Source organism: Neofelis nebulosa, chromosome 2, assembly GCF_028018385.1.
Source record: "Neofelis nebulosa isolate mNeoNeb1 chromosome 2, mNeoNeb1.pri, whole genome shotgun sequence".
Lineage (NCBI taxonomy): Eukaryota > Metazoa > Chordata > Mammalia > Carnivora > Felidae > Neofelis > Neofelis nebulosa.
The window spans coordinates 117,788,766-117,816,132 of NC_080783.1; the positions used below are offsets into that span (position 1 = coordinate 117,788,766).

Below are 27,367 nucleotides of genomic sequence, written 5' to 3' on the forward strand. Positions count from 1 at the left end.
TCTGTTTTGTCACTTCTGCCTGAGGGTGTGGGATGTGGGGAATGAGGAACGGGGATGGAGGGTGATGCTAAGCATATCTATAATGACCTAGGGGATACTTAGAGGTTACAGCCACCTTCTTTGCAGGAGACCAACAGACCAACTGTGGTTGCAGAAGAAATAGTGTCCCATGTCCTGAAGGTTTTAAGGCATTTGGCAGACTTTCACTTGCCCAGTCTCCCCTATGTCCATCTTCAAATTCTTTAACTTAAGATTTCTGCAAAAGTATATCTTACAAAAAGTACTTCCCTCCACCATCAACACATATATCCCAGTAGATTAACTGCCCCTCTTTCAAGCTTCTTATTTTGTGACTATTCCCAGTTATTCCTTGGGGGTCTAATTTTCATCTCACCGGTGCGTTTCATCCATTTTTTTTTCTACTTCTGACTTTCATTTCCCCATCCTGAGCCACTGCAGAGGGGTGGATGGAGAGAAGTATAGCTTCACCTAGGTAAAAATGGCATGATGGTCTACTGACAAAGGATGTGTAGTGTGTGTGTGTGTGTGTGTGTGTGTGTGTGTGTGTGTGTGTGTGTGTAAGAGTAATCAGAGGAACCCAGCCTGACAGGTCATGAACAAGGGTAATTGTCTTAATCTGTCCCCTTAGACTTCTTGGTTTTCTGATTTCTGCATATCTTCCAGTTCTTCCTCGCTCTAATGGGAGGTTAAGGGAGCGGCCCATTCCACTCTTCCTTACTGTTTCTCCCAACTTAGCATAGGTGAAGTCAGAAAATTACCTAACGATGTGTGGTATAACTAAAAGATCAAAGTATTGGGAATCAGAAGACCGATGTTTGAATCCCTCTTTGCCATCTCCTAGCTTTAATTTTGGGCAATGTATCTAGCCTCTCTGAGTGTCCGTTGCCTTATCTGTAAAATAATAAACTCTAGTTAGTCATTGTGATTAAGTAAGACACTGCACTTAAAGTACATTGCATGGTGTCTGACGTAGAGTAAGTGTATGCTCATTAAATGTCCTTCCTTGTTTTAGCTCCCCAACCCGTTGTATGTGATCTTGGAAAAGTAGAAGTGGGGAGTAACTCCTGAGTCTTGTTTCCTCATCTACATCTATGAAATGAAATCGTTGGACAAACGATCCCTAAGAATCCTCTCACTCTGTCTACGTACAATTCTCCTCAGCCTGGCATCCGGGCCTTCCCCGCACCCAAGCCTCGCCCCCGGGGTCTGACTTGCTTTCCAGGACTCCCCACAGGATTCCCAACGAAGCGCCCAGGATAAGCTTCTCCCTTAAAAAGAGTATCGCTTTGTCTCTTTGCAATTGGTTGCTCAGAACCTCCGCCCTCCTCCCTAATTTGCCTATGGCGGAGTGGAGCCCTCCAGCTCCCGCCCAGTCTCTGCTGATTCGTAGAGGACCTGGCTCGTCCCCGCCCCCGCTTGACTGACGGCGGGGCTGCGGCACCGCCTCAGTCCCTGGGCTCTCGCTGGTGGGGGGTGGCTGGGACCTTCAGCTCGCCAGGCTGGCAGGGTCGGGGCCGCTGCTCCACCGGCGGACGGGATGGAGACCATGCGAGCACAGCGGCTGCAGCCCGGAGTGGGCACCAGCGGGAGGGGCACTCTGCGAGCGCTTCGGCCCGGAGTGACTGGGGCCGCGGCTGCCACCGCCACACCCCCGGCAGGCCCCCCGCCCGCACCGCCGCCCCCCGCGCCGCCCCCGCCGCCCCTGCTCCTGTCCGGGGCCCCGGGGCTGCCGCTGCCCCCGGGCTCCGCCGGCAGCCCCGCCGTGCTGCGGGAGGCCGTGGAGGCCGTGGTGAGGAGCTTCGCCAAGCACACGCAGGGCTATGGCCGAGGTGAGTCTGCGGCTCTGGCCTCCTGCGGGACACCCTCTGTAGAGGAGCCTTGCTCCCATAGTCCTCTGGATCGCTTTTCCTGGCGCAGAGCCCTCACATGCATTTCCTTTTGGGGAGTTTCCTTCTGGGCTACACACACACACACACACACACACACACACACACACTCTCTCTCTCTCTCTCTCTCTCTCTCTCTCTCTCTCACTTATACACACCTCTCCCCGCCTCCTCTTTATTGAGGTACTACTATATTCTCCAGGGACCCCTTTTTACAAATAACAACCCTCTTTTCTTCCCAACCTTTTCTCCTTCAGAAATGGAATTCTTCCTGTAGCTTAATACCTTAACATCTCTTTGCCTTTGAGGACCCGTCCCCATTGTGTAGGATCCTATCTTTTATCTCAGATCCAAGGCATTTCTCACCCTCTCAACATTTCTTCTGTGATCTCAGCAATTCCTGCCCCCCCCTCCATTAATTTATCCCACCTACTTAATCTTTCTTTTTAAAGATTTTTATTTTTTAAGTCATCTCTATACCCAGCATGGAGCTGGAACTCACAACCCCCAGATCAAGAGTCACATGCTCCAATGACTGAACCAGCCAGGTGCCCCTCCATCTATCTCCTTAACCTTGACTTTTGAATTATTTTCTTACTTACCGCTCACCCTGAAATTTCCAGTGCAGCTTCAGAATTGCTGGGGGAATTAGGTAGTGCCTTCACAAGTCACTTAAAATTGTGCTTTTAAATCTGGAACCATACCATTGAGCCCATACCAGCCTCCTGTGACTTAGTACCTCACTTTGGTGTCTTTTTAAGTACGGAGCCTCACAACTCTGGCCTGTCTGTCTGGCTCTGTTTTCCTGGCCCTTTCCCAGAAACTGAGGATAAATCCCAGGCTTTGGCTCTCTCAATGTTAAATTCTGTGGAAATGAGCCAGGCAGAAACCCTATTTCCATTAGAAATCTTCATCTTACAGATGCCTAATTTCTAGGGTTTCTGAGAAAGGGACTGTGAGGATTTTCTTTGTTGTTTTTGTTTAATCAGTGCAGAATTTCCTGAGTTTGAGCTCCAGATTTATAGTGTAACAAGTAACACAATATAGTGAGGGGTGTGGGATACAGAATTTAGGTCTGGAGTTTCTGAGACATCATTTTTTTCTGCTTGGTTAAATCCTGCCTCAGCCGAAAGTGACTATATCTCTAACCTTCTAGTTGAACAATAATGCAAAGAAAGGTTGCAGGGCTTTCTTTGTAGACTGTAATGCCTTTTTTCCACCTCCCTATGAAAGTGTAGTGAAAAGAGCTTACACGGGTTTCAGAGGCAGACAAGTGTGGGTTAAATCCCAAACTAAATCTCTGTCACTTGCCAGTTATGTTTTGGGGGAAGTGACTTAACCTCACCAAGCTGCAGTTTCCTCAAGGGTTATTAGGGGGTTAAATGAGATATTGCACCTGACACACGATGAGAGTATTACCTCAAATTTATTGGTTCATATACCCTTGAAAGAACACATCTCATTTTCTCCCATTCTTAGATTCTGTCAGTGTAGATCCAAAGATTCTACAGTGTAGATCCAAAGAAATCAGATTTTTAGATCCATTTTGCTCTATGTGCCTAGTGATACGTTTACCATCAGTTTCCTTTGGTTCTTCAACATTTTGAACTCCTACCCTGGGGCTGGCACTCTGCTAGGTGTTGGGAATGTAAATGCATGTGCTTCTGAAATTCATCATGATGGGAGATAGTTGTTTGTCTAGTTTAATTCTGAGATTTAACAGGGCCTCGTGATGGAACTGCCATCAGCTATTGTCCTGCTGCTGCTTCCAGTCTCTTTGAGACCAAGGGGAGGTCTTTGCCTCTGGGCATAGGGGCAATCACCCTAAAATGAACCCTTCTTCTTGGAAACCTACAGGCATTTATTAGAATTGTAGAGGAGTGTGCCCTCTTTCTTGTTGGTGTTACCTGGAAAGCCTCTGGTTTGGCATCTAAACTGAGAGTACTGTAAAAACTTTTTCATTTCCTTAGACAGGATGAAGAAGCAAGGGGATTTTACTGACAAAGAGCAATCAGTCAGGCTTCAGACTCCTTCTTCCAACCTCCCTACCTCCCACCACACTCCTCATTATTCCCGAGTTTCTCATTTCCAGTCTGGGTGTCCAGCCAGTACTTTGGGAGAATTTGGCAGATAATTCAGCTTTAGGCAAGCCAACTCTCTGCCGATTTGGCTCAGAAGTCCTTCACCACATGGAATCACTTATTCTGCTTCGATTAATAGGCAAAAAAAAAAATAATAATAGGGTATGTACCCACATACCCTTGTGACTGATGGCCCGGTATTTGGGGGCTGGCCCTATTCCCCTGAATATAATTCACCTTGATCTTTGCCCAGGCCATTATCTGATCCAGCAATGCTTTACTGTATCATCTTCAATTCATATCCTTCACCTTCTTCTCGACTGCTCCCAGATCACCTTTTCTAGTCACAGTCTTTAGATTTACTAGCATGCATGTGGGACCACAGCATTTGTTTTAAAAACACAAAAACCAAAACAAAACTCTTCTGTTATTTCACCCATCTGTCCTATACCTCTCCCCCCGCCTCTACCCTCAATCCCCACCCAAGATACACACATAACTCAGTATGCTGTAGGATTTTAATCAGCTTGTGGTGCACAGGGTTTGGAATCAGAGAACCTGGCCCTGTCAAACAGTGGCTGTGTGATCTTGGATAAATTGCTTAATCTCCCTAGGCCTCATCTGTTCCATTCATTGGACAAATATTTATTGACCACCAGATGCTGTGGTGAACAAGACAGATACTGAGTCCCTATCTTCATGGAGCTCACAGTCCACTTCACAGAGTATGTGTGAAGGTTAATGGTACAATAAGGCAGGATAGTGCACCAGAAAGAGGGTTAGCTGTGAGGCAAACATTGGTTCTAAATCCTGGTTCTGCCACTGTGGCCTGTTCCTTAACGTGTTCACTTTTTTTTTTTTTGATGTTTTTCTTTTATCAAAGTTTATTTATTTATTTTGAGAGAGAGCACGAGCGGGGGAGGAGGAGAGAGAGAGAGAGAGAGAATCCCAAGCAGGCTTCCCACTGTCAGTGCAGAGCTGGAAGGATGCGGGACACAAACCCACTAACTGTGAGAGCAGATCGTGACCTGAGCCAAAATCAAGCGTCAGATGCTCAACAGACTGAGCCACCCAGGCGCCCCTCAAGATCTGATTTTTTAAATAAACTCTACACCCAATGTGGGGCTCAAACTAACAACCCCAAGATCAAGAATTGCTTGCCCTTCTGACTGAGCCAGCCAGGTGCCCCAGCTTGTTCACTGTTTGAAAAATGGGTATTATAACACTTACCTTGATAGTTTTGTGCGGATTAAATGAGGTAATGAGCATAAACCACATAGCACGCAGTTAGGATTCAATGGTGGTTGCTATTATTATGCATTTGGAAACCCTTTGAAAACTGCAGATGATGGGTATTGGTAGCATTACCATTGCCTTTGCCCCTTTTTACTCATGGCATGTACTCCCCTTCTGATGTGGACAGCTGGCAGTCTCTAAAACTGGCATGATAGACTGAATGACCAAGTCACTTTCCTTGCTCTGTAACTTCTGGATTGCCCTCTTCAAACCTGTATCTTTGAAATTGTTGCTCTCCCTTGATATTACGTGATTGGACGTTCTGCCCAGCTACTTACTCCACTAGGTTGAACGAATGAATCTTGTGTGGTATTTTCTGTTTGGTCGTCATTCCTTTTCCTCAGAACCACAGCTTTTTTGCTGATAAGTGACTATGGAGTTAAAAGGCTGGATATTTCCAATTTGGGGGATGTTGGATTAGACCTGTGTTGATTTCCTGTAGCTGTTCTAACAAATTATTTCACATCTGGGGGATTAACACAACAGGAATGTATTCTCTCACAGTTCTGGAGGTGAGAAGTCCAAAATCGGTGTCAGTGGACCAAAATCAAGATGTCAGCAGGTCTGTGCTCCCCTACCCCCACCAAAGGCTCTAGGGAAGAAACTGTGACCTTGCCTCTTCCAGCTTCCGGGGGCTGCCAGCATCCTTGGCTTGTGACAGCATCACTCTGATGTCTGCCTCTGTGTTCACACTGCCCTCTCTTCTTCTGTGCTTCATCAGTTCTCCTTCCCGAAGGACCCTTGTCATTGCATTTAGGGTCCACCCAGATAATCTGGGTTAATCACCCCATCTCAAGATCCTTAATCACATCTATAAAGTTTTTGCCACCTGAGGTGACATTCACAGGTTCTAAGGATCACAGCATGGACATCTTAGCAGGGGGCATTTTTCAGCCTACCATAGTCCTCTCCTAAAGTCACTGTCATCTTGCAATCCCTTCCTTCCAAGGAGTTTATGCACTATTGGCTATTCAGGGGCATGTTCTACAAGTTGAAAATAGGAAGCATCAGATGGAATATTGTTAACTAGCTTCCCTATCTTCAAAATAATGTGAATTAAGCTGGGCCAGCCTAGTCTCGCCATCCTGTATGATCAGGGAGAATCTTCTCATTCATCTCTCAATTGTATTACCTATTAAAAAAATGTTTATTTATTTTTGAGAGAGAGAGAGAGAGAGAGAGAGAGAGAGAGAGAGAGGATGTGTCCGTGCACGTGCAGGAGAGGCAAAAAGAGAGGGAGACAGATGATCCAAAGTGGGCTTGGCACCGACAGCAGAGAGCCGGATGTGGGCTCAAACTCACTAACCTTGAGATCATGACTGAGCTGAAGTTGATCGCTTAACCAAATGAGCCACCCAGGCACCCCTCCATTAGCTATTTATTCGTGCTCTCTCACCACAACATTGTATTTATTTTTATGATATAAATTTTTTTAATGTAATTTCATGAGTTGTTTTAATGGTTTCACTCTGGTTTAATGATTTCACTGTATGACAGTTGTACAATCTGTACCTCTCATCCCATTTCGACATTAATATTTTATCTCCTAAGGACCAAAACCAAAATTAGTCTTTTTGTTATTGTTCAACATCATGGTACAAACACTTAAATATACCTCACTATTGGGGTGCCTGGGTGGCTCAGTCGGTTGAGCGTCCGACTTCAGCTCAGGTCATGATCTCCTGGGTTTGTGAGTTTGAGCCCCATGTCACGCTCTGTGCTGACAGCTCAGAGCCTGGAGCCTGCTTCGGATTCTGTGTCTCCCTCTCTCTGCCCCTCCCCCACTCATGCTCACTCTCTCTCTCTCTCTCTCTCTCTCTCAAAAAATGAATAAATATTAAAAAAAATTTTTTTAATGTACCTATCTTGGTCTTTCTTGTCTCTTTTAGTCCAGCATCCTCCAGTGACTCCTAAAAAGCAGTTGTAGGTGTCAGATGTGTACGTCTTGGTCATTGCTAACCCTCGCACCTCACAGTTCTTTAAGCATCCTCATGTAAACCATTAGATGCATGGTTCCTCACTGGAAATCTGATAAAACCTATGGGCGCCCTCTCCCCCACCACATACTCTACACACACATACATGACTTCATTGTGGGTTTTAGGGGGCTTGTGAATTCCCATGAGACTCAACCATGGACCGGGTCTTGGACCAAATTGGCATCAGGATGTCTTACACATTCAGTCTCTAGCTCTGTCACAGGTGTGTGACCTCAAGCAGGTCATTTCCCCTTCTGTGGCCTGAATTGGACTAGATGATCTCTGAAGTCCCTGTCAGCTCTAAAAATCAAAGAGCCTGTGAGGTATTTCAAATGCAGATCACAGCTCATTGCTTTTCTCCCGATCGTTTAATTCTGCCCAATTTCCCATTTCATCCATTTCTGACATAAGACTCCCTATCTCCTTTGGCTTTGAATAATTGTTAAAAACTAGTCCTGCACTGTGTACCAAGAGAGATTTAACTGGATATCAGAATGGACATATGCTTTTTCATAGGATCTTCCCGTTTACAATGGTTTCCTCCCCTTTCTCTTTATTTCAATATTCTCCCTGTTGTTTGCATGTCAGGAGAGCTGTCACCCAACGCATTGTGCTAAATTGTCTCAAAGAGGGAACTGGGGCTGAAAAGATCTCAATGGAAAGAACAAAGATGGCTAAGCTTTCTGGGCAGCAGTGACCTCTGAAGAGCCCCTGCCAAAACTAAGGGTGGGAAAGACAGAGTTTCCTTTTAATGCTGCCTTTTAATGGAAGAATGAACATTCTAAAAAGTCAGTTAAATATAGGGTGTTAGGAAAGAGCTTGCGCGGCTTTCAAGCTCTGGCTGGTGCAGGGAGTGCTTGCTTCAGTTGCAGAGCAGGGAAATACCAGTTATTACTGGCCACTAGGTTTGGGACACCTCGCTGGCTGGGGATTTGTATTATTCACCTTTGCGTCCCTAATACTTAGAATAGAGAGCTATGTACATATTAAGTGCTCACACTTTCTGCCTAATGTGTGTGTGGCAACCATGAAAATGTGCTATTCATATCTCCTGCTGCAGGGGCATAACTGACTGGCAGCCTTAAGCTGCTGTCCTCTCTGTGTCCATCACCTCATGTGCACCGAGGCCACACATCCTGCAGGCTGCCCTCAGTCAGCGACCGAGCCCAGCAGGGGCACTAACTGAGGCACATGTTGGTACAATGTGGGATTTCTCCGGCTTGGGGACTTCCCTCTGGCCTGGCCAAACCTTTCTTGGAAATGCACTGCCAGCTGCATCTCTCATATCCAGACCTTCTTTCCCACCCCCCTTCCATAGGTGTCAGACCTTCAATCTGGGTCTGAAGCCTCTCCCTTCTCCTACTTCCTTTCCAATAAATCTCTTGCATGTTTATCCCATCTTGGTGTCTTCTCCTTGGCAGACCTAAACTAACACAATATAAAAGAATGAATGAGTCCTTGTAACTGAGAGTAGAGAGTGGTCATGTTGGAAGATAATGAAGAAGGCATTTGATCATTTATTATTATGAGGCTTTTGTTAAAGCCACTTGAAATGTCTGGAACCCTGAAGTCAAAGCGATTCTTTCCAAAGGAAAACTGATCTCATCCTTCCTTCTGTCTTAAGCCCTTCAGTGGCTTCCCACTGCTGTTAAGATAAAGCCGTTACTCTAGTGTGGCCTGCAAGGTCCACTTTGGTCTGGTTCCTGCTTCCTTTTGCAATCTTATCTTGCACGACCCTTTCCCTTGCTCTCACTTTTTGAGCCACACTGGTCCCTTTATTTTCTGTCTTCTCTGCTGCTACAGACCCTTTGTGTGTGTTATTCCTTCTGTTCAGAACTCTTTCTCTTACCTTTTTACCTAGTGAATTCATACTCATATCTGCACTTAAATATCACCTTGGCTAGGTAGCTTTCTTTGGCCTTCTCCATGAGGTCAGAAGTCCCTATGACCTTTCCCATCTACCAGACTCCTTTATAGCACTGATCACAGTTGCGATTTTTCATTTGCTTGAGATATCTGGTTAATCTCGTTCTCTCCCTGTTTTTTTTTTTTTTAACGTTTATTTATTATTGAGACACAGAGAGAGACAGAGCATGAGCATGGGAGGGGCAGAGAGAGGAGGAGACACGGAATACGAAGCAGGCTCCAGGCTCTGAGCTGTCAGCACAGAACCTGACATGGGGCTTGAACTCACAAACCACGAGATCATGACCTGAGCCGAAGTCAGACGCTTAACTGACTGAGCCACCCAGGCACCCCTCTCCCTCTTTGTTTTATTATTATTTTTAATGGACGGGGTTTTAAATTTTTTTTAAGTTTACTTATTTATTTTAAGAGAGAGAGCATGCGCATGTGCAAGCGAGCACACAAGCAGGGGAGGTGGGGAGGGGCAGAGAGAGGATCCCAATCAGGCTCCACACTGTCAGGAGCCTGATGTGGGGCTGGATCCCATGAATCATGAGACCGTGACCTGAGCCGAAATCAAGAGTTGGATGCTTAACTGACTGAGCGACCCAGGCACCCCTCTCACTTCTTCTTTAGGTTGTAAACTGCATAAGGAAGAGGAACAGGTATGGTTTTGTTCACTATTGTAGCCTAGCATCCAGCACATAGTCTAACACAGAGTAGGTACTCCATACATATTTGTGCAATGATTTTGCCCAAGTATGGGGGGATGAGGGGAACTATTCTGGAACACAGTCTTGAGTCTGGGGTTTGATTTTACCCTAATACATTAGCTGGCTACTGTTTGCTAGAAGTGGCAGAAGTCAAGAGACTTCTGGGTCAGAGACAAAGGACTTTATTGCTCATAATACAACAGGTAGCATAAGCATCAGATTTGTTTGCATCAGTTCCCCTTGCCTCCCAAGTCTGACGTGAAGGGCTCAGGTGGATGCTTGCACAGGCCATAGGTCACATTACAGAAGAAGAATGCTGAGTTGGAGGAACCTGCCATGTCATTGTAGGCAGTAAGCAGGCTTGTTCTTTGTCCCAGAGGGAGACGTTACCTCATCCCTTGGGTTTCTTGCTGCAAACACAATCCTGAGAAATGGCCCAAGTAAAGAGCAGCCAAGTCCTTGAAATCTTGGCATACCCAGCAAGCTGGAAAGGACCACAAGAGACCTGTGAAGGAGAGTCTCCCAATATACAGTTCCTCCAAAAACCACTTAAACCTAGGGAAATCCTCAGAAGAGAAATTCATGCTCAAACACACACACACACACACACACACACACACACACACTCTGTGTGTGTGTGTGTGTGTGTGTGTATCATATAAAATTCCAAGATGGAAAAGGAATCTGGCTATGGGTTTGCTCACCAGAAGCACAGGTTTGAGAATGGCTAGAAGGACCACATTTCCTTGAGTGGCAGTATCACATGAGGTTTAGGAACATTGACTCTGGAACCAAGACAGCGTGGGTTTGAATTCTTGCTCTGCTACTTTCTCGCTATTATATCCTTGGGCAAGTCATTTAACTTCTCTATGTCTCATTGCACTCATCTGTAAAATGGGGATAATAAAAGTACCTGCCTCATAAGGTTTTTGTGATTAAATAGGTAAAGCACTTAAGGCAGTGCATGACACACAGGAAGCGTTCAGTAAACGCACTTCTCGTGCTGGTGTTTATTACTCTAGGCCACCTGACCAATTGTGGAATGATTACTTGCACTTCATCAGGTGGGGATAATGGTCTGCTGACCTGGAAACTCTGCCTCCAATATTTAAGTTATTCTGCTTTGGTGTTAGGACTAACCAAAATGTGAACTAGAGAGGTGGTATAGGAGGCCAGGCATCCTCTGGTCTTCCTGTGCAAATGCTTTAATCAGAGTCTAGGTTTATAAGTTTAAATGCTTTTAAGCGGTAAGGAGCTAGGGCAGGTCAGACCCTTCATGTCAGTATAGGATACAGATACTGTATGGAAGCACAGAACTACTTTTGAGGTGTTCTCATTGCTGAACTTAACTGCTTCTCTTTTGCAGTGAATGTGGTGGAGGCACTTCAGGAATTCTGGCAGATGAAGCAGTCCCGTGGGGCAGACTTGAAGAACGGGGCTCTGGTGGTTTATGAAATGGTTCCCTCCAACAGCCCTCCTTATGTCTGCTACGTCACTCTGCCCGGGGGAAGTTGCTTTGGGAGCTTCCAGGTAAGAGTTCCAAGGTGGCAGTAGCAAGGAGAAATGCTTAGGTGCTAGCGGTGGTTTTCTCCATCACTTTGGCCATTAAATCTCTGTCAGAAATCACATATTTGAGGACCTGAAACCATTTCTGGGCAGATCATTCTGATCAGCATCTGAGGCTCATTTAACCACAAAAGAACCTCAGTGGCTTTTCTTTCAGCCTACAAAAACTCACACCCACTTTGAATTTGAGCAGTTATGAATACGCCCTTAGTATATCCAGACTACCAGCACCTGCCCCATGTTCTAATCTGTCCAACTTCCTGCCATCTCTTTTTGAGAACACAGAGTAATATTCCTTATCCCCAGTACTTTTTCATAGGCAAATTACTCAAGAAAGCAATGTTTGTGTTCTTTAAGAGGCCAAAGTGGAGGGACTATGTATGGTGTAAATAGTATTCATCTAAGAATTAGAAGATCCAAATTCTCATCCCCCCTGCCCCCCCCCACCCCCCGCCGCCAGCAGGCAAGTCAGGTAAATTATCTGGGCCTCAGTTTCCCCATCTATAAGATGAAGGAGATAGGTTAGATTATTTCTAAAATCTTTCTAGTGCTAGCATTCTACAATTATACGAAAGAGCTGTGATATATGATGATGAAGACTGGTTGTTATTATAGGGTAAGAAGAAATTTGACTAGTGTGAATGTTATCATCAAAGATGGATTTTTTACATCGACCATAGGAAGGTAGCCTTCTGAGATGTCAATATAGAGTCTGAATAGGAATTTAGAGAAGATAATAGACATTTTGTTCTGTTTCTAAGGCTTGTATAACCCTTAGACAAAGGTATAACCCCTGCTATGTGCCACCTTGAACTTCCCTTATCATGTTACTTATCATGACATATCATAATTATTTCACCTAGTGGATTATGCTCCATGGAGGTAGAGATTATGTCTGTCTTCTTTCTCAGTCAGTTTTAGATCTTTACCACCCACTCAGCACACAGCAAAGAGTAGACATTTAATAAATCTGTGGCATGAAACAGGGCCATTGCAGTTCAGTTCCTGCCTCAAACAGAAAAGTCCTGAAGAGGCTTCATTTCAAATAAGGTGACTAATTTTTTTCCCCTCAGAACCCCAACAATTTCAGAGAAATAAATATATGCTCAGGACGACTAATGTTTCTTCTTTGTCTCCTAGAGAATAAGATCTCCCCTTCCTTCTCTCACCTCATCTTATTGTTGAATAAAGATTTGATAATTTTATGGTGATGCCCATAATTGGATCATTACAGTCATTTGATTTCTGTTATTTCCCCCCAAAGAACACTACTATCTATCTTGGCCTGTTTTAGCTTGTGTCTTCTATACCCACTTTGGCAGGTGAAATTTCTCCTGGTGGTTTTCTTCATGGATGGATGACCTTTCAGGAACAATACCATACTATAGAATGAGCAGCAGCCTAGTGAACAGAGAAGTAGGAATGGAGAAATTGCAGAAGACAACTCAGGGTTAATGTACCAAGCTCCATATTCTGTCTCAGAGACACCTGTCAGCTAAAGAAAATCGGGAGTTGGGGCGCCTGGGTGGCGCAGTCGGTTAAGCGTCCGACTTCAGCCAGGTCACGATCTCGCAGTCCGTGAGTTCGAGCCCCGCGTCAGGCTCTGGGCCGATGGCTCGGAGCCTGGAGCCTGTTTCCGATTCTGTGTCTCCCTCTCTCTCTGCCCCTCCCCCGTTCATGCTCTGTCTCTCTCTGTCCCAAAAATAAATAAAAAATGTTGAAAAAAAAAATTAAAAAAAAAAAAAAAAAGAAAATCGGGAGTTATTGATATTAAGGTGGTTAAGTAGTGAACATATCCTGGTCTACTTTTAAAAGCCATAACATTACTTTCTTCCTTTCCTCTGACCCTAATCATAAATGACAGGAGACACAGGCCTTTGAGGCAGCCAGTGATGATGAATTATATAAATAAATACTATGGGGATTTGAGGTTGAGTGATTTAAGACTTCTGAAAATCAGGCTTGGTCTATGATATCTATGTTGGAGACAATGTAAAAAACATGAATTAACTTTTAATATTTTCTTGCTTTGTTCAGGTCAGCTTTCCTTCTCCTTGCTACCCCTCTCCTCCTTGCTTCCCCTGGGGGGAAAAAGACTACACATTCCTTCTTCAGACCTTGGGCTCTGCTCAGGGATAGCTCATTGACTCACTGCATTAGTGGGGGAACTGCCTGCTCACAGCGAAAAGTGAAGTCCAAGAATCCTGGATGGGTGCTTCTGGTAGAGACTAGAGGCCTCCTCTGCAGAAGCAACCTAGAGAAGACCTATTCTACTCCTAGCTTATCTAGAGGGATGAAAAGAAATCTTGCCTGTGCATAGAACAGGAGAGCAAGATACAAATTTCTAACAGGCTGGCCAGATTCTGGCTTTTGAGTAATTAATTCTGTTGACAGTTGAAACGGGCGTATTTTTTATATCCAGTGGTTATATGCTGACTTCAGCAGCCTTCCTCATTCTGCATTCAATTTGGTATGAGCTATAGCCGTCTCCAGTTCCTTAATGACTTCAGGATGTTGAATCAAAATTATGTTTCCAAATGCCTCAACCATTTTACAAAACAAACTTTGGAGGGTATACTGTACAAACTGATTTTTCCAAAGACTACCCAAGTGTCTTCTATCCTAATGTTTCCCTCCCACTGTTCCTTCCTTTCTCTTTCAGACACACATATATACATATTTTCTCTCTCTCTGTCCTGCCTAGTTTTGCCCCACAAAAGCTGAGGCCCGGCGGAGTGCTGCAAAGATTGCACTGATGAATTCTGTGTTTAATGAACACCCTTCCCGAAGAATCACTGATGAGTTCATTGAGAAGAGTGTCTCTGAGGCCCTGGCATCTTTCAATGTAAGTTACAGGGAGTTCAAAGAAAAGAAAGTGGGGGATGGGAGAACTGGCTGGCTGGGAAGTCTTGTAAATCACTGGGAATCAGAGCGGGATTTCTTGTTTTCTTTCCTGTATAGACAGGAATTTATTTTCTGCCGATCTTGCATATTACATGCTCCCTATGTCTCAATCACTGATTCTATGTGTATGTTTGTTTTTGTTGGTATTTTGCCTCTTTCATTGTATCTCTTTGGTATCTAGAAACCTTTAATTCAAGATTTGTGGCATTTTAGAGATATTTCAAAATAAAACCTGAGCTTGAATTTTGCTTTTCCCAATTTTGGTTTAAGACCTTACTCCCTTCTTACTTCACTGTTCTTTTTTTTTTTTTTTTTTTAATTTTTATGACTTTTCTTATTGCCATTCATCTCCGTGACCTCTCCTATTAATAAAGAACACTTTATAATACAGTGTCTTAGTTTTTATTTTTTTCCTTTCCATGAATGGGGTGGGTAATTTTTTTACTCTCTTTCAAAAGAATATTCCTTCAAATGATGATGATGATGATGATGATGATGATGATAATCACAGCTAATCCTAATTGAGTATTTACTTTGTGTCAGGGACTGTTCCAGGGGATTTATGTGTATTTTATGTCATTTGATCATCACCATAATGCTCTGAGATATAAGAACTATTAGCACCCCTGTTTTACAGATAAGGAAACTAAAAACATAGAAGTGAAATTTTGCCTGAAGGGATGTAGCTAGAAAGTGGTAGAGCCAAGACTGGAACCCAAGTCGACTCAGAATTTTCTAGCTTAGGGGTGCATCCTGGAAATGAACACTGCCTTCTCTCTTCCTTCCCGCAAGTTCACTGATAGGGTGATAGGGTGAAAGTCTGACCAATTTTCTGTTTCTGTTCTCTTTGAAGTTAAGATGTAATTACATATACTAAACCACTTCAGTTATCTGTTTGTGTATTTATTAGTGTTGAACACTTTATTTTTTTTTTTTTTTTTAATTTTTTTTTCAACGTTTTTTTATTTATTTTTGGGACAGAGAGAGACAGAGCATGAACGGGGGAGGGGCACAGAGAGAGGGAGACACAGAATCGGAAACAGGCTCCAGGCTCCGAGCCATCAGCCCAGAGCCTGATGCGGGGCTCGAACTCACGGACCGCGAGATCGTGACCTGGCTGAAGTCGGACGCTTAACCGACTGCGCCACCCAGGCGCCCCTAGTGTTGAACACTTTAGATAATAAGTTGGTTTCCCTCTGTTACCCATCTGATTTCCTCCCATTTCTCTTTGCCCTGGTCAGAAGTATCTACAAGGAATAAAAACAATTTTTTATATTGATCAAAGCCAATTAAATTAAGAAAGTACATTTATCACTCTTAAGTCACCTAATATATTATAAAGTGAAACACTGGTTTGGATTATAGAAAGCAATGCTTATAAGCATGGACTCTGAGTTCATCGTTTTGAAATTATGGTTCTACTAGCTATGTGGCTTTGAGCAAGTTACTTAATCTAAGTCTCAATTTCCTCATCTGTAACAATTATACCTGTAGGATTACTGGATAGAAGAGAATATATTTAAGCACTAAGCACGTGTTACCTGTTTTGATGCCTTTGGATGCAAATAATAGAAAAATCTTACTTCAAACTGACTTAAGGGAATACACCAAGAAAGGAAATTTACTCTCTAACATGACAGGAAGTCCAGAAGTAGAGAAGATTTCAGGGCTGGTTGATTCCATGGCAAGAATGTCATCATCTACTAGCCAAATTCTTTCCATCTCTCCATTCAGCCATCCTCTAGATACTGTCTTTGTCCTTGGCTGGCTCCCTTCAGATGCAAGGGTGCAAGATGACTACAGAATTTCAGATATTAAATACAGATATAACCATATTCAAAGACAGAAAGACACCATCTTTCTTTCTTTCTTTCTTAAGTAGGTAGGCTCCACACCCAATGTGGGGCTTGAACTCAAGACCCTGAGATTGAGTTGCATGCTCTACCAACTGAGCCAGTCAGGTGCCCTGAGACCTTCTTTTAGTACCTCTTTAGTAGTAAGGAATCTTCTCCCAGAAACCCGCCAGTAGACCTCCCTTCTACTTCCTAATGGCCAGAATTCCCACCTTAAAACCAATTACAAGCAAAATGGGTTAGGATTTACCCACTGAAATTAGAGGATAAAATCACTCTTCCCTGAGGGAGATGCATGGGAGATGGTAGGTAGTAGAACAAGATTAAGGTTCTATAGTAAAGGAAGAAGGAAACAGATGTCGGCTAGGTCACCAGCAGTGTCTACTACAAAGTGTTTAGGAAACAAATTGTTTTTATTCTCTGCCAATATTTATATTTGCCTAACCCCTCAAAACTGAGAATTTAATAGATTGCTCATTAATTTCCCAATGGAATCGCCATACTCCAAATCACATTGATTTCAGGGCACCTGGGTGGCTCAGTCAGTTGGGGGTCTGACTTCGGCTCAGGTCATGATCTCATGGCTTGTGAGTTCAAGCCCCGCCTCGGGCTCCGTGCTGACAGTTCAGAGCCTGGAGCCTGCTTCAGATTCTGTGTCTCCCTCTCTTTCTCTGCCCCTCCGCTGCTCATGCTCTGTCCCAGAGCAAGGACTGGGATAGATGGGCTCCTCTGCCCGCAGCTTCTTCTGTATACCCCAGTTGGCTGTACAGAGATAATCATTACTTTCTATGTACTATATCATGGAAAACTCTGGAGGTACTGAATAAGGTACCATATTGAATGATTATAGGCAACCATGAAACAGGTTAATTGCTTCAGGGCCCTAAATGCTAATAGTGAAGGTTACCTTTTTCCTTCCTCTCTGTAGCTTTTCTTTTTTAAATCCAAATTTTGTGTTCTTTGCTTCACCATGAAGATTAACTACTGGTTGGCATGTTGCTTCTCATAAGCCACAAAATAATATGGGTTGATCTTGTGTGACTTCTTGTTGATTCTAGCAGAGTGAAAACAAATAAGCCAGCACATAATGATATATTTACCAAGCGCATGGAATTATTCTAATACATATACAGTACAGCCCCATGGAGAAGTGTCCCATAATAAACTGAATTTGGATATAACTTGATTGGCTCCTCACTTCTACCTAGTCCCCTTTCTCAAAGAGAGCAGAATCTTGGGAGGCGTGGAGCAGGGATGGTGGTGCAGAATGGGCTAGAAAGATCAGGCAACTTGTCAGGAAGCAGAAGGAGAAAGTTGGGTCCCTGTGTTCCCAGAAGTCTCCTGGTTTTATTTTCCTAGATCAGGCTGACAAAAAGGTCACCAAAAAAAAAAAAAAAAAAAAAAAAAAAAAAAAGCAGCTGCCCTTATTTTGGAAGTCCCAGCCAGCCCCAGGGTCTGGAATTATCCCCAGAAATATTAAACCGCCATCGAGTACCACTAAACCAAAGCCAGTACCAGAATGGATTTGGATTGTGTAACTGGATACCAAGTCTAGTATAATAATGTACCACATTTTATATAATTGGAGTTTTAAAACCACATTTATCCCTTTTTAAATAATTTCTTATTTAATTCTCAAAACAATCTTAGGAGATAGATCTGTGATCATTCCCATTTTACAGATGAGGAAACAGGAACAGAGAGGTTAAATGACTTCCCCAAGGCCTCAAGATTAGTAGGAGATCCAGTCTATACCGTATTGTTTGCACAGGCAATGAATCTTAGTTCTATCCCCACAGGGTCATGTAACCACTAGAACACACAAGCCAAATGTCTAAGAGGCCAAACTGCTACCCAGAATTTACTATGCTTTATGGCTCCTACTGTTTCCCTTGAAAATGCATTTGCCCAATTATCCTCTAGGCTAGTCCAATCCTGTGTGTTGGACTCACTCTGTTATTTTGGCTAAATCGGGGTTCTTCTCTATGTTTCAGTGTTCCCTCTTTGTAAGATAGGGAAAATCAGATTGACCTCTGTCACTTGAGTTAATATGTGTGATGACTTTGGAGTCTTCTAGGTCTATGCTGACCAGCAGAATAGCCACCAGCCACATGTAGCTGTTAAACACCTGATATGTGGCTAGTATGAATCGAGATGTGCTGTAAATGTGGAAGAGACTTCAGATTTTGAAACCCTGGTATAAGAAAAAGAATGTAAAAATTTCATGAAAAATTTTTATGCTAAGTATAGCTAAATTATATTTTGAATATATTAGCTTAAATAAAACATGCTATTTACATTAATTTTACCTGTTTATTTTTACTTTAACGTGGCAACTAGAAAATGTTACATTAGATTGGGGGCTTGTGTTATATTTCTACAGGACAGTGCTGCTTGAGGTGATAATCCTGATTGAAAATCTATTTGTCTTTTCCTTTCCTCTGTTACAGGGCAACAGGGAGGAAGCTGACAACCCAAACACAGGGATTGGTGCCTTCCGATTCATGCTGGAATCCAACAAGGGCAAGTCAATGTTGGAGTTCCAGGTACTATGGCTCTCATAACATGGATCAACCTGCATTTATATTATATTATATTATATTATATTATATTATATTATAGTATATTTCCTTCTAATCCCTAACTCATTGATCATCAGTTGGAAGGGAAGGGAGAGAAAGTTAGAATATTTTTCAATATATAAATACCTTCCTTCCCCAAAGGGCACATCAGAGTTGGTATAAGAGATGCTTACGTAAATACATTCTGTAAAAGGTCCCCCATGTAATTGTGATGCAAACCCTCAATATAAATCACTGTTCTGGCACTTCATATCTTTTTCCTCCAGGAACTAATGACAGTTTTTCAGCTGCTGCACTGGAATGGCAGCCTTAAGGCCATGAGGGAGAGACAGTGCTCTCGGCAGGTAAGAGACCCTGTCTGTGAGAGGAGTCTTGCAGAAGGACTATTTCGAGGTGGCTGTTATGTTAGACATAAGCAGGCCTATAGTTACCAGGTTGTGAATCCTGAAAGCCTCAAAGTACCCTCTTCATTCCTAACATCTTTCCTATTTAGATCTTAACTGTAGCTCTTTTGCCTGCCTCGCTTCCCCCACGGGAAGTTTCCCTTAAGAGTTATCTCCTTAAAGGACTTACGTGCTGACTTCAGTTAGGACTCCAAGGCTAAGAGTTCCTCATCCCATTGGGTCCATTTGGTATGAACCTTGACTTTGTCAGTAACCTTCATTTTCCTTTCCCCTTGCAGGAAGTGTTGGCTCATTATTCACACCGGGCCCTGGATGATGATATTCGCCATCAAATGGCATTGGACTGGGTGAGCCGGGAGCAGAGTGTGCCAGGGGCACTGTCTAGAGAGCTGGCCTCTACTGAGCGGGAGCTGGACGAAGCTCGGCTGGCAGGCAAGGAGCTGCGCTTCCACAAGGAGAAGAAAGATATTCTCCTGCTGGCCGCTGGGCAGTTGGGCAATATGCATTCCTCCAACTGCTAGGCGTCCATGCACATACTCCCCATCCTCTCCAGGCTCTTTTTGATAATGTCTTTTCTAAGACTTAGTATGATTTCTGTACATACTTTCTCAATTTTATACTTTAAAATATAGATATATATATGTATATGTATAAATTCTACACTCAGATCCCAATTTGCTGAGAGATCCCTTTTCTTCTAGTTTTTGGATGTAGTTTCCTTTGAAACATCCCCATTCCACTTTGTAAAAAGAGCAGGCTGTCTTCAGAGCTTTGTTGGTGCTTATACTCCCAGCTCTGTGTAGTCATTTCAATAGCACAAAATGATTGACAAAGTGTTCTTATAATCTAACAGGGAGTTTGAATAAGGTCTGTGTGCCCCACCCTCACCCTCAACCTCATTCCTGCTTTCTCTTGGACTCCAAACAGGGTAGAGTATCAAGGCTTTGGCTTGAGTTTATCTTGAGTTAGGCCTACTTAGTACTGAGCTGTTCCTCCAGTGACTAGACATTTCCTTGCCTAGACTCCCCACCGACCGCTTCCCGCCACTCCCTTACTCCTCCTCTGCCTCCAAGCGGTACTTCATTTTGAGACTTCCTTTATTAATTTGGAAGGAAGTAGACAGCTGCTTTCTCATTGTTCAAATTATTCCTGAGAAACTTCCCAGGAAGAAGAGAGGAATTATAAACACAAAACTAGGTGTTTATCACCTAAGTTGCTTCTGGGGCATAGATACCATACCAGCTTCCCGGGTGTGTTCTTGCTCCAGAAGGGATCAGCATTGAAGCCTCTTCCAATATTCCCTCTTCACTCCTCTCTGCTCACCCAGCTTCACTGAGCCCTGTGTTTAAACCTTCCTGTCTGCAGAAATGGGTAGGAGGGAAAACATATTTCCCAACTCTGTCTCTTCCCTTCATGTTGCTCTTTGGAAACATTATTTGTCCTCTTTGGTGAGGGCCGTGTTCCTCTCTCTCCCACAAAGTTGCTGCTGTTTGCTACCTTTGATGTCCATAGATTCACAGTTGTTTTCTCTCTTTTCTTTCCTCTTCTTCCACGTTGGTTATTAGAGCAAGAGTTGATCAAGAAAGTTAGTTGCGACTGGCATTATGGCACTTCCTAATTGGAACCCTGGGGAGACTGCAGGAGGGAAAAGAGACTACATGATCAACTGTGTTTTTAAGACCCTCTGCCTCCCACCCCCAATCTCTCTCCTGGGTGAAATAGGGGAGAAATATCTGGAGTACAGCTAAAGCATTCCTCTTTGGGAGAATTTTTTATAGGTCTCTCAAAGATGTGTTTTCCCTTTGTTTCTATAAACTCCTTTATACTATATTATAGTTCAGTGCACTTTCTAAAATGTGCTTGGGATGTTTCCTGTTTCTGCAAAATTGGACTTTCCATTCTATGATTATACACTTTGTTTTTAGAAATAGGTTAGGAAATAGGCCACAATTTGCTCTTTTGGATCAGACAGGGATAAGATGAAAATCAGCTTTTTTGCTTTTGAAATCATCTTGGTGATCAGTACATATGGGATCAGTGGTAAGGAATCTAGCAACTGTTTTAGTGCTTGAAAGGGACCTCCTGGAATTCTCCAAGTCCCATCTCTGTACACGACGAAGCACATGTAGGGTAGGAGTAGAGGCTCCTATGTTAAATAACAGGTATGTCTACCCAGTTTTTGATATTTATAATCCAGACATCATAAACCCTCATTTCTCCTATGCTCCTTTCTCTGAGAAGTGTGAAGGGGTGTGAGTTGTGGGAAGAACTTCTCCTTTGCACCTCCTGGATTATTTGTCTCAAGTAACAACCAGTTAGATCCCAAAGAACTAGAGAAAAATTGTTCCCTGATCTGTCCACTTTCATTGTTAAAGATTTTACTTATCTTTTTACTACTTTCTATGTATTTTATATGTATAATTTTATACAATTAAAAATAGATTTTTGTCTAGTGAGCCAGATTGACTCTTTCTTAAGACATATGTATCAGAGGAGCTCTAAAACGACCCTTTCTTTTATAAACAGACTAAAAGATAATTTTGATTAGTATTTTTTGGGTGGCAGAAATAAGATTGTACTGTTGGGGGAAGGCATTCTGCTTCCCCTTCAGACATTTGAGGAACCTGGATTTTGTCACTGACCCTTTCTCTTCAAGCTCTACCCATTTCCACTAGCGAACTCACTCACCATGGTGACTTCAACTCTATCTTATACACCATTCTCAATCTCTTTCACCCTTTTGAGCTTTTACATCTATATTTCCATGACATCACCAACTGAATTTATCTTATTTTTAAAAATGTTTAAATGTTTATTTATTTTTGAAAGAGAGAGAGAGAGCAAGCAGAGGAGGGGCAGAGAGAGAGGGAGACACAGAATCCGAAGCAGGCTCCAGGCTCTGAGCTGTCAGCACAGAGCTGCATGTGGAGCTTGAACTCACAAGCAGTGAGATCATGACCTAAGCTGAAGTCGGTCGCTCAACCGACTGAGCCACCCAGGTGCCCCTCACCACCTGAATTTATGACACAAGCTCTCTGAAGTCACATATTCAAAATAAAAGCCATTTCATACATGCTCTTCTTTGACTCCCCAAATCTGTTATTAGGATTATTATCTACCCAGTTACTTAAATTAGAACCTTAGGTCCATTCCTTACCATGATCTAATCAGTCACTTACTGTTGAGTTTACCTCCTATATAAACTTCCTAATCTGTCTTGTCTATATCCACTGCCTTAGTTCAGTCCTTTATCATCTCTGGGCTGGACCACTGCAATAGCTTCCTTACCAGCCTCTGCCTTCATTCTTAACATCCTCTCAACTACTGTCAGATTTCTTTCTAAAATACTTAGGAGTGCACCACTACCTTGCTTAAACCATCACTTAGCTATCCTTGTCCTTAACAGCATTCCCCGAAGTTTTATATGGGAACCCTTGGTATTACCTGAGATGATTTTAGGTGGTAGAGGGGCAAACATTTTTCATTTTTACTTATATTTTAATCTGAAACTGTAGTAGAAAAAAATACAGATTTTACATTTATGGCAGTGATATTTAAATTTAGCGCAAATTTGTTTAATTAAAAAGTCAGTCTACATAAGGAGAAACACTAATCAAGAAACAGCATGGGGGCTATTTACAGTTGTGAAAAATCATGAATACTCAAATACTTGAAGTACAGAAATTCTTGCCTACGGGATAAAATTTCAATATCCTTAGCATGGCATACATTTTGGCCCTAACCTGTACTTCTAGCTTTATTTCCTAGCCACACAGCATCAGGCAAACAATTTCTTGCCATTCTGATATTTGTTCATTCAATAAGCATGTATCAAATGTCTACTGTGAGCTAGACACTGGTCTAAACTTTGGGGATATCGTTGTAATTAAGGGTCTCTGCCATAAGGATTACACTCTAATGGGAATTCAGACAATAAACGAGTCAGAAAGTAAACAAGGTAGTAAGCTAGTTCCGTGAAGGACATAAACAAGAGTGAAGGACAGGAAAGTAGAGAAAGTAGTATTTTAGGGAGACCTAAAGGATGAAGTTGAATGAGCCATGTGAAGAGCTGGAATAAGAGCATCAGGAACAGAAGGTTGCAAAAGTCCTGAGGTGGGAAAGAGACAGCACAATTGAGGGAAAATGTAGGGAGAGCTTAATAAGAAGGCAGAATGGTAATGGAGGTCGATGTAAATAGGCAGAGTAGGCGGTTCAAATTTTATTCCCAAGTGAAAAAGTCAAGGAAGGGTTTTGTTAGGGATATGACCAGCTGATTTTTTCAAGGATCACACTACCTACTGTGGAGAATGGATTAGTGTCTCCTATTCTCAGTACAGCTGCGTGGCCTGGAAAACTACCCAGCCTTAAAGGCCCAGTTCAAATGCAAGCCCTTCTTACTCCCAGTCCTATTAGAAACTTTCTTTGTACTGCCATTACACTTTGCCGTAGCAATTATCACTTTCATAATGTAGTTATAAAGTGATTGTTGATAATGAGATTATTTTGCCTTGTATTGCCCACACTTTCTCTAATATTAAAGTCACATAACGGCTTGATTAAAAAATTAATAAATAAATGAATCTGCAGTCCACTATTGTTAAAGGTTTACATCAGGATTCCAGAATTTGGGGGCAATATGGGTTTTGCCTCAACTCCTAGGTTTGTTTTTTCAACGCCTAGGTTTTTAAACATGAAATACACGCACCATTCCCAAAGAGGTTAAAGCCCCCATTTTGTTGAAAGCCATGATTTTGTTTTGTTTTTTAATCCCCAGAGGTGGTGGGAAGAGTTTGAGAGTTTATCTTTAAAAAATTATAACAACAAAAAAATTTTTAAGAAGTTGACACCCGTGTCACCAATGCTAGTTCCCGGACAACCAGGTCTGTTAGTGTTAAGAGAAATTCGGTGCTGCAGTACGAGCCAGAAACAGCTTCAGTACCCAGCATTATGGACTGAACTATTTTTAAAATGTTTCCATCACAGATCCAGCTGCTCTTCAGAGCAGGATACAGGTCTAGAAGTTTTGAGAGAAAAAACGTTCTTCAAACTTCCATTTGGTACGGAGTCCAAGGAGACGGTACACAATCCTCTAATAAAGAAATTCGGCTGTGCTTCGCTGGCAGTAGTATTTCTCCTCGGCTGACCTACTTAATAGGGCCTGCAGCCACCCGTTAGCTTGTCCCTTACAGTGCCACTCTGTTCAGCTGACCACTTGCTCAAGATGGCTACAGGAACACTTCCGGCATCTTCCCGAACAAGGCCCGCCTCCATTGCGTATTTTCGCTGCGCCGGGGGCGGGACTTAGGCTTAGCTTTTGATTGGTCAACTTGACTAGCGACCTTTCCCCTCCGCGACAGTTTCCCGAGGTGCCTAGTGCCTGAGCGGCACGGACGAGAGTAAGAAGGGAGGCAAGATGGCGGACGTGCTGGATCTTCATGAGGCCGGGGGCGAGGATTTCGCCATGGATGAGGATGGGGACGGTGAGGACAGTGGAGGCTGCTGCGGGAAGCGGGGAAGGTGCGAGAGAAGGATGTAATAGGAAAACAATTTCTGCCCGGCAGGGAGGATGGGAGTCGGGGAACCAGGTTTCGGTTGGATTAGAGACTGCGCCCCCTTCGGGAGGAATAGGGGAGGGACCGGGAAGGGAATGGGACTGGAGGTGGTGGGACTGCCTTCAGATGATGTTTTCGGAGACAGACTATTGTTATAAGTAACTGTTATCTTTGTTATTCATTCTTTCACTTCTGGGGCTCCAGAGAGCATCCACAAGCTGAAAGAAAAGGCGAAGAAACGGAAGGGCCGCGGCTTTGGCTCCGGTGAGTGTTGTGTCGGGAAAATGGGTTTAGAGTGGCGACAGCTACGAGTTTCGGGGTCCCCATTCGGACTCATGGGGAACAGTGGGAGAAGAGATTTCCGGTGATCTCCTGTATGTTCCTTATAGAAGAAGGGTCTCGAGCGCGGATGCGTGAGGATTATGACAGCGTGGAGCAGGATGGTGATGAACCCGGACCACAGCGCTGTAAGTGAAATGTAGCCTGTAGGGCTCTGTGTTTGTAGTGAATTATGGACCAGTGAAATAAAACCAAGTAGGAATGGAGTCAGAGATAGCTTAACCAATCTCTGAAATCCGCACTCACTCCACTGTTGTGATCTTGCTTGAAGTTTTTCTCTGGTGTGCTCACTCTCCCTCCCTTCCCCAACAGCTGTTGAAGGCTGGATTCTGTTTGTCACTGGAGTACACGAGGAAGCCACTGAAGAAGACATCCATGACAAATTTGCAGAGTATGGAGAAATAAAAAACATCCACCTCAACTTGGACCGGCGTACAGGATACCTGAAGGTATCCTAAATAACAATCTGTTGTTCTCTTCCCCCATAACCTCTGACAGCATTGGTAGTTGTCCATTGTGATTGGCCAAGAAATAAAATGAGGTTGGCAATTGGTTTTGTTAGACACAGAAAAGAGACAGATAGAAACAGACATTTTGTACAGTACAGTTATATGGTGTACATTCATTGTTTAAAGTTTATATATTTTTCTATTTGAGTATGAGCCTAGATTTGAGGAATAAAATAGTGGTATTTGGTGGAATATGAAGGCTTTGATCTCTGTTTTTTCACTTGTCCTAGGGGTATACTCTAGTTGAGTATGAAACATACAAGGAGGCCCAGGCTGCTATGGAGGGACTCAATGGCCAGGATCTGATGGGACAGCCGATCAGTGTGGACTGGTGTTTTGTTCGGGGTCCACCCAAGGGCAAGAGGAGGTAAAGTGGAGAGGGCAAACTATCTTGGTGAAGGGAACATGAGCAAAACAGAGTAAGGACATAGAATTATGTTCCTCTGATGGACTCTTCCTTTTCCCTAGAGGTGGCCGAAGACGCAGCAGGAGTCCAGACCGGAGGCGGCGCTGACTGGTCCTCTCTTGTCCAGATGTTCTCTCCAGAGATTCCTTGTGACCATACAGCCTTGGAGAAGTAGGGTTGGGGTGGAACTCCCCGTGTTTATATTTAACTCTCACTCTACTTGCTTAGTGGGTTGTGGGTTTTTTTTGAGTTATGAATAAATGTCCCATTTTTGTTTTGTACATTTAAAATTACTTTTCTGTTCTAACATTGCAAGCTCTGAAGCACTATTTACGGTAAGGCAGTATGGGTCACTGTGGAGATACTTCTAGGGACTCGATTCTGTGTGATTTTTTACATTAGATATAGTCTTCAAGTTTCAGCTAGGGTCAGAGTAGAGAACACTGCTCGGTATTTCTTTTTCTTGGAAGCTAAGAGAGCACGGGCAGAAGTGAGGTGTTCTTGTGATATTAAAGAATAATTGTTCTGTTTCTGTATGCTCTGTCCTGGGCAGATGGATGTTACAGGAATGTCTCTTTTGTTTCTTCTGTCCTTGCTGCCACATTTGTTTGTACTTCCAGCTGTCTAAGGGCTTGAATCTCCTGTTGGGGCATTCTCTCAGAGCCTTTTTCCCTGGAGGAGTCTCTACTGTGTTCTTGGTGCCTTCAGCAGCCAAGGGTAAAGGCTCCATAGAGGTGAGGATCCAGAGGAACACTGAAGAGGCCAAAAAGGAAAAGGATGTGGCTGAGGCTGGGAGGGACTTCAGTTAGCATGTTGGGGGAGAACCAGTACCACAGTTCTAGCAGGTAATAAGGTGTCCCAACAGAGGACAAACGTCAGCAAGACAACTAGGGCCAGTCCCAGGGCCTGCAGACGAACATGGGAACAATTGTCTAAGGAGCAGTGGAGGGCAAATTCACTGGCAGGGGTTGGGAATTTAGAAAATATATGCAATTTCAGAACCCCTCAGCTTCTGAGTTGAGTGTAGGGTGAATGGATGAGTGGCAGAGATCGTGAGCTGGAGCTCTCCCAATACAAGGAAGAAAATATGGCAAATAGGTAATGCTGTAAACCCTCTTCCCTTCCCAAACTGGGACTATATGCTTCCCTCCTGTCCCCCCACCCCAAGGATTATGACAGACATGCTGGAGAAAAGGTTTTGATTGAGGTGCTGTGTAACATGAAGCTACTAAGTCTTCTTGAAGACTTGATGGTATCCAAGACTAAAGGAGAATACTGATCATCTTTCTCCTTACTCCGTACCCAGCTAACTCAACCCCAGAGGATAGCTAGAAGGTTGTTAGAGTTGAAGGCATTTGGCAAATACTTGCA

The 27,367-nt window shown here is 43.4% G+C and overlaps 2 protein-coding genes and 1 long non-coding RNA gene across 4 annotated transcripts; 2 read left to right on the forward strand and 1 right to left on the reverse strand.

Moving 5' to 3' along the window:
- The first annotated feature begins 1,460 nt into the window (after window positions 1-1,460).
- Window positions 1,461-21,646, forward strand: LIX1L (limb and CNS expressed 1 like). Its single transcript, XM_058695472.1, has 6 exons — window positions 1,461-1,850; window positions 11,248-11,411; window positions 14,152-14,292; window positions 18,655-18,750; window positions 19,053-19,130; window positions 19,469-21,646. The coding sequence occupies exons 1-6, from the start codon at window positions 1,559-1,561 to the stop codon at window positions 19,709-19,711; spliced, it is 1,014 nt and encodes a 337-aa protein (XP_058551455.1). The 5' UTR covers window positions 1,461-1,558; the 3' UTR covers window positions 19,712-21,646.
- On the reverse strand, window positions 10,054-17,594 carry LOC131492049 (uncharacterized). Its single transcript, XR_009251815.1, has 3 exons — window positions 17,112-17,594; window positions 12,762-12,848; window positions 10,054-10,365 (listed from the first exon to the last, which is right to left on the reverse strand). It is a non-coding gene; the product is annotated as an uncharacterized LOC131492049 (long non-coding RNA).
- A 2,881-nt stretch (window positions 21,647-24,527) lies between the features above and the next one.
- RBM8A (RNA binding motif protein 8A) lies at window positions 24,528-26,277 on the forward strand. 2 transcript variants are annotated; one of them, XM_058695577.1, is made up of 6 exons: window positions 24,528-24,670; window positions 24,947-25,006; window positions 25,132-25,209; window positions 25,394-25,530; window positions 25,821-25,957; window positions 26,059-26,277. In XM_058695577.1, exons 1-6 carry the CDS (start codon window positions 24,604-24,606, stop codon window positions 26,102-26,104), a joined length of 525 nt encoding a protein of 174 aa, XP_058551560.1. In that variant the 5' UTR covers window positions 24,528-24,603; the 3' UTR covers window positions 26,105-26,277. The 2 variants fall into 2 exon arrangements, with proteins under 2 accessions (XP_058551560.1, XP_058551570.1); XM_058695587.1 differs by having other exon boundaries at window positions 25,135-25,209.
- The last annotated feature ends 1,090 nt before the right edge of the window (window positions 26,278-27,367 follow it).

Coding starts and splice junctions, on each gene's coding strand:
- LIX1L (XM_058695472.1), top strand. CDS start 1,559: ATGGAGACCATGCGAGCACAGCGGCTGCAGCCCGGAGTGGGCACCAGC. Junction 1,851..11,247: donor CACGCAGGGCTATGGCCGAG/GTGAGTCTGCGG, acceptor TCTCTTTTGCAG/TGAATGTGGTGGAGGCACTT. Junction 19,131..19,468: donor AGAGACAGTGCTCTCGGCAG/GTAAGAGACCCT, acceptor TTCCCCTTGCAG/GAAGTGTTGGCTCATTATTC.
- RBM8A (XM_058695577.1), top strand. CDS start 24,604: ATGGCGGACGTGCTGGATCTTCATGAGGCCGGGGGCGAGGATTTCGCC. Junction 25,007..25,131: donor GGGCCGCGGCTTTGGCTCCG/GTGAGTGTTGTG, acceptor TGTTCCTTATAG/AAGAAGGGTCTCGAGCGCGG. Junction 25,531..25,820: donor GGCGTACAGGATACCTGAAG/GTATCCTAAATA, acceptor CACTTGTCCTAG/GGGTATACTCTAGTTGAGTA.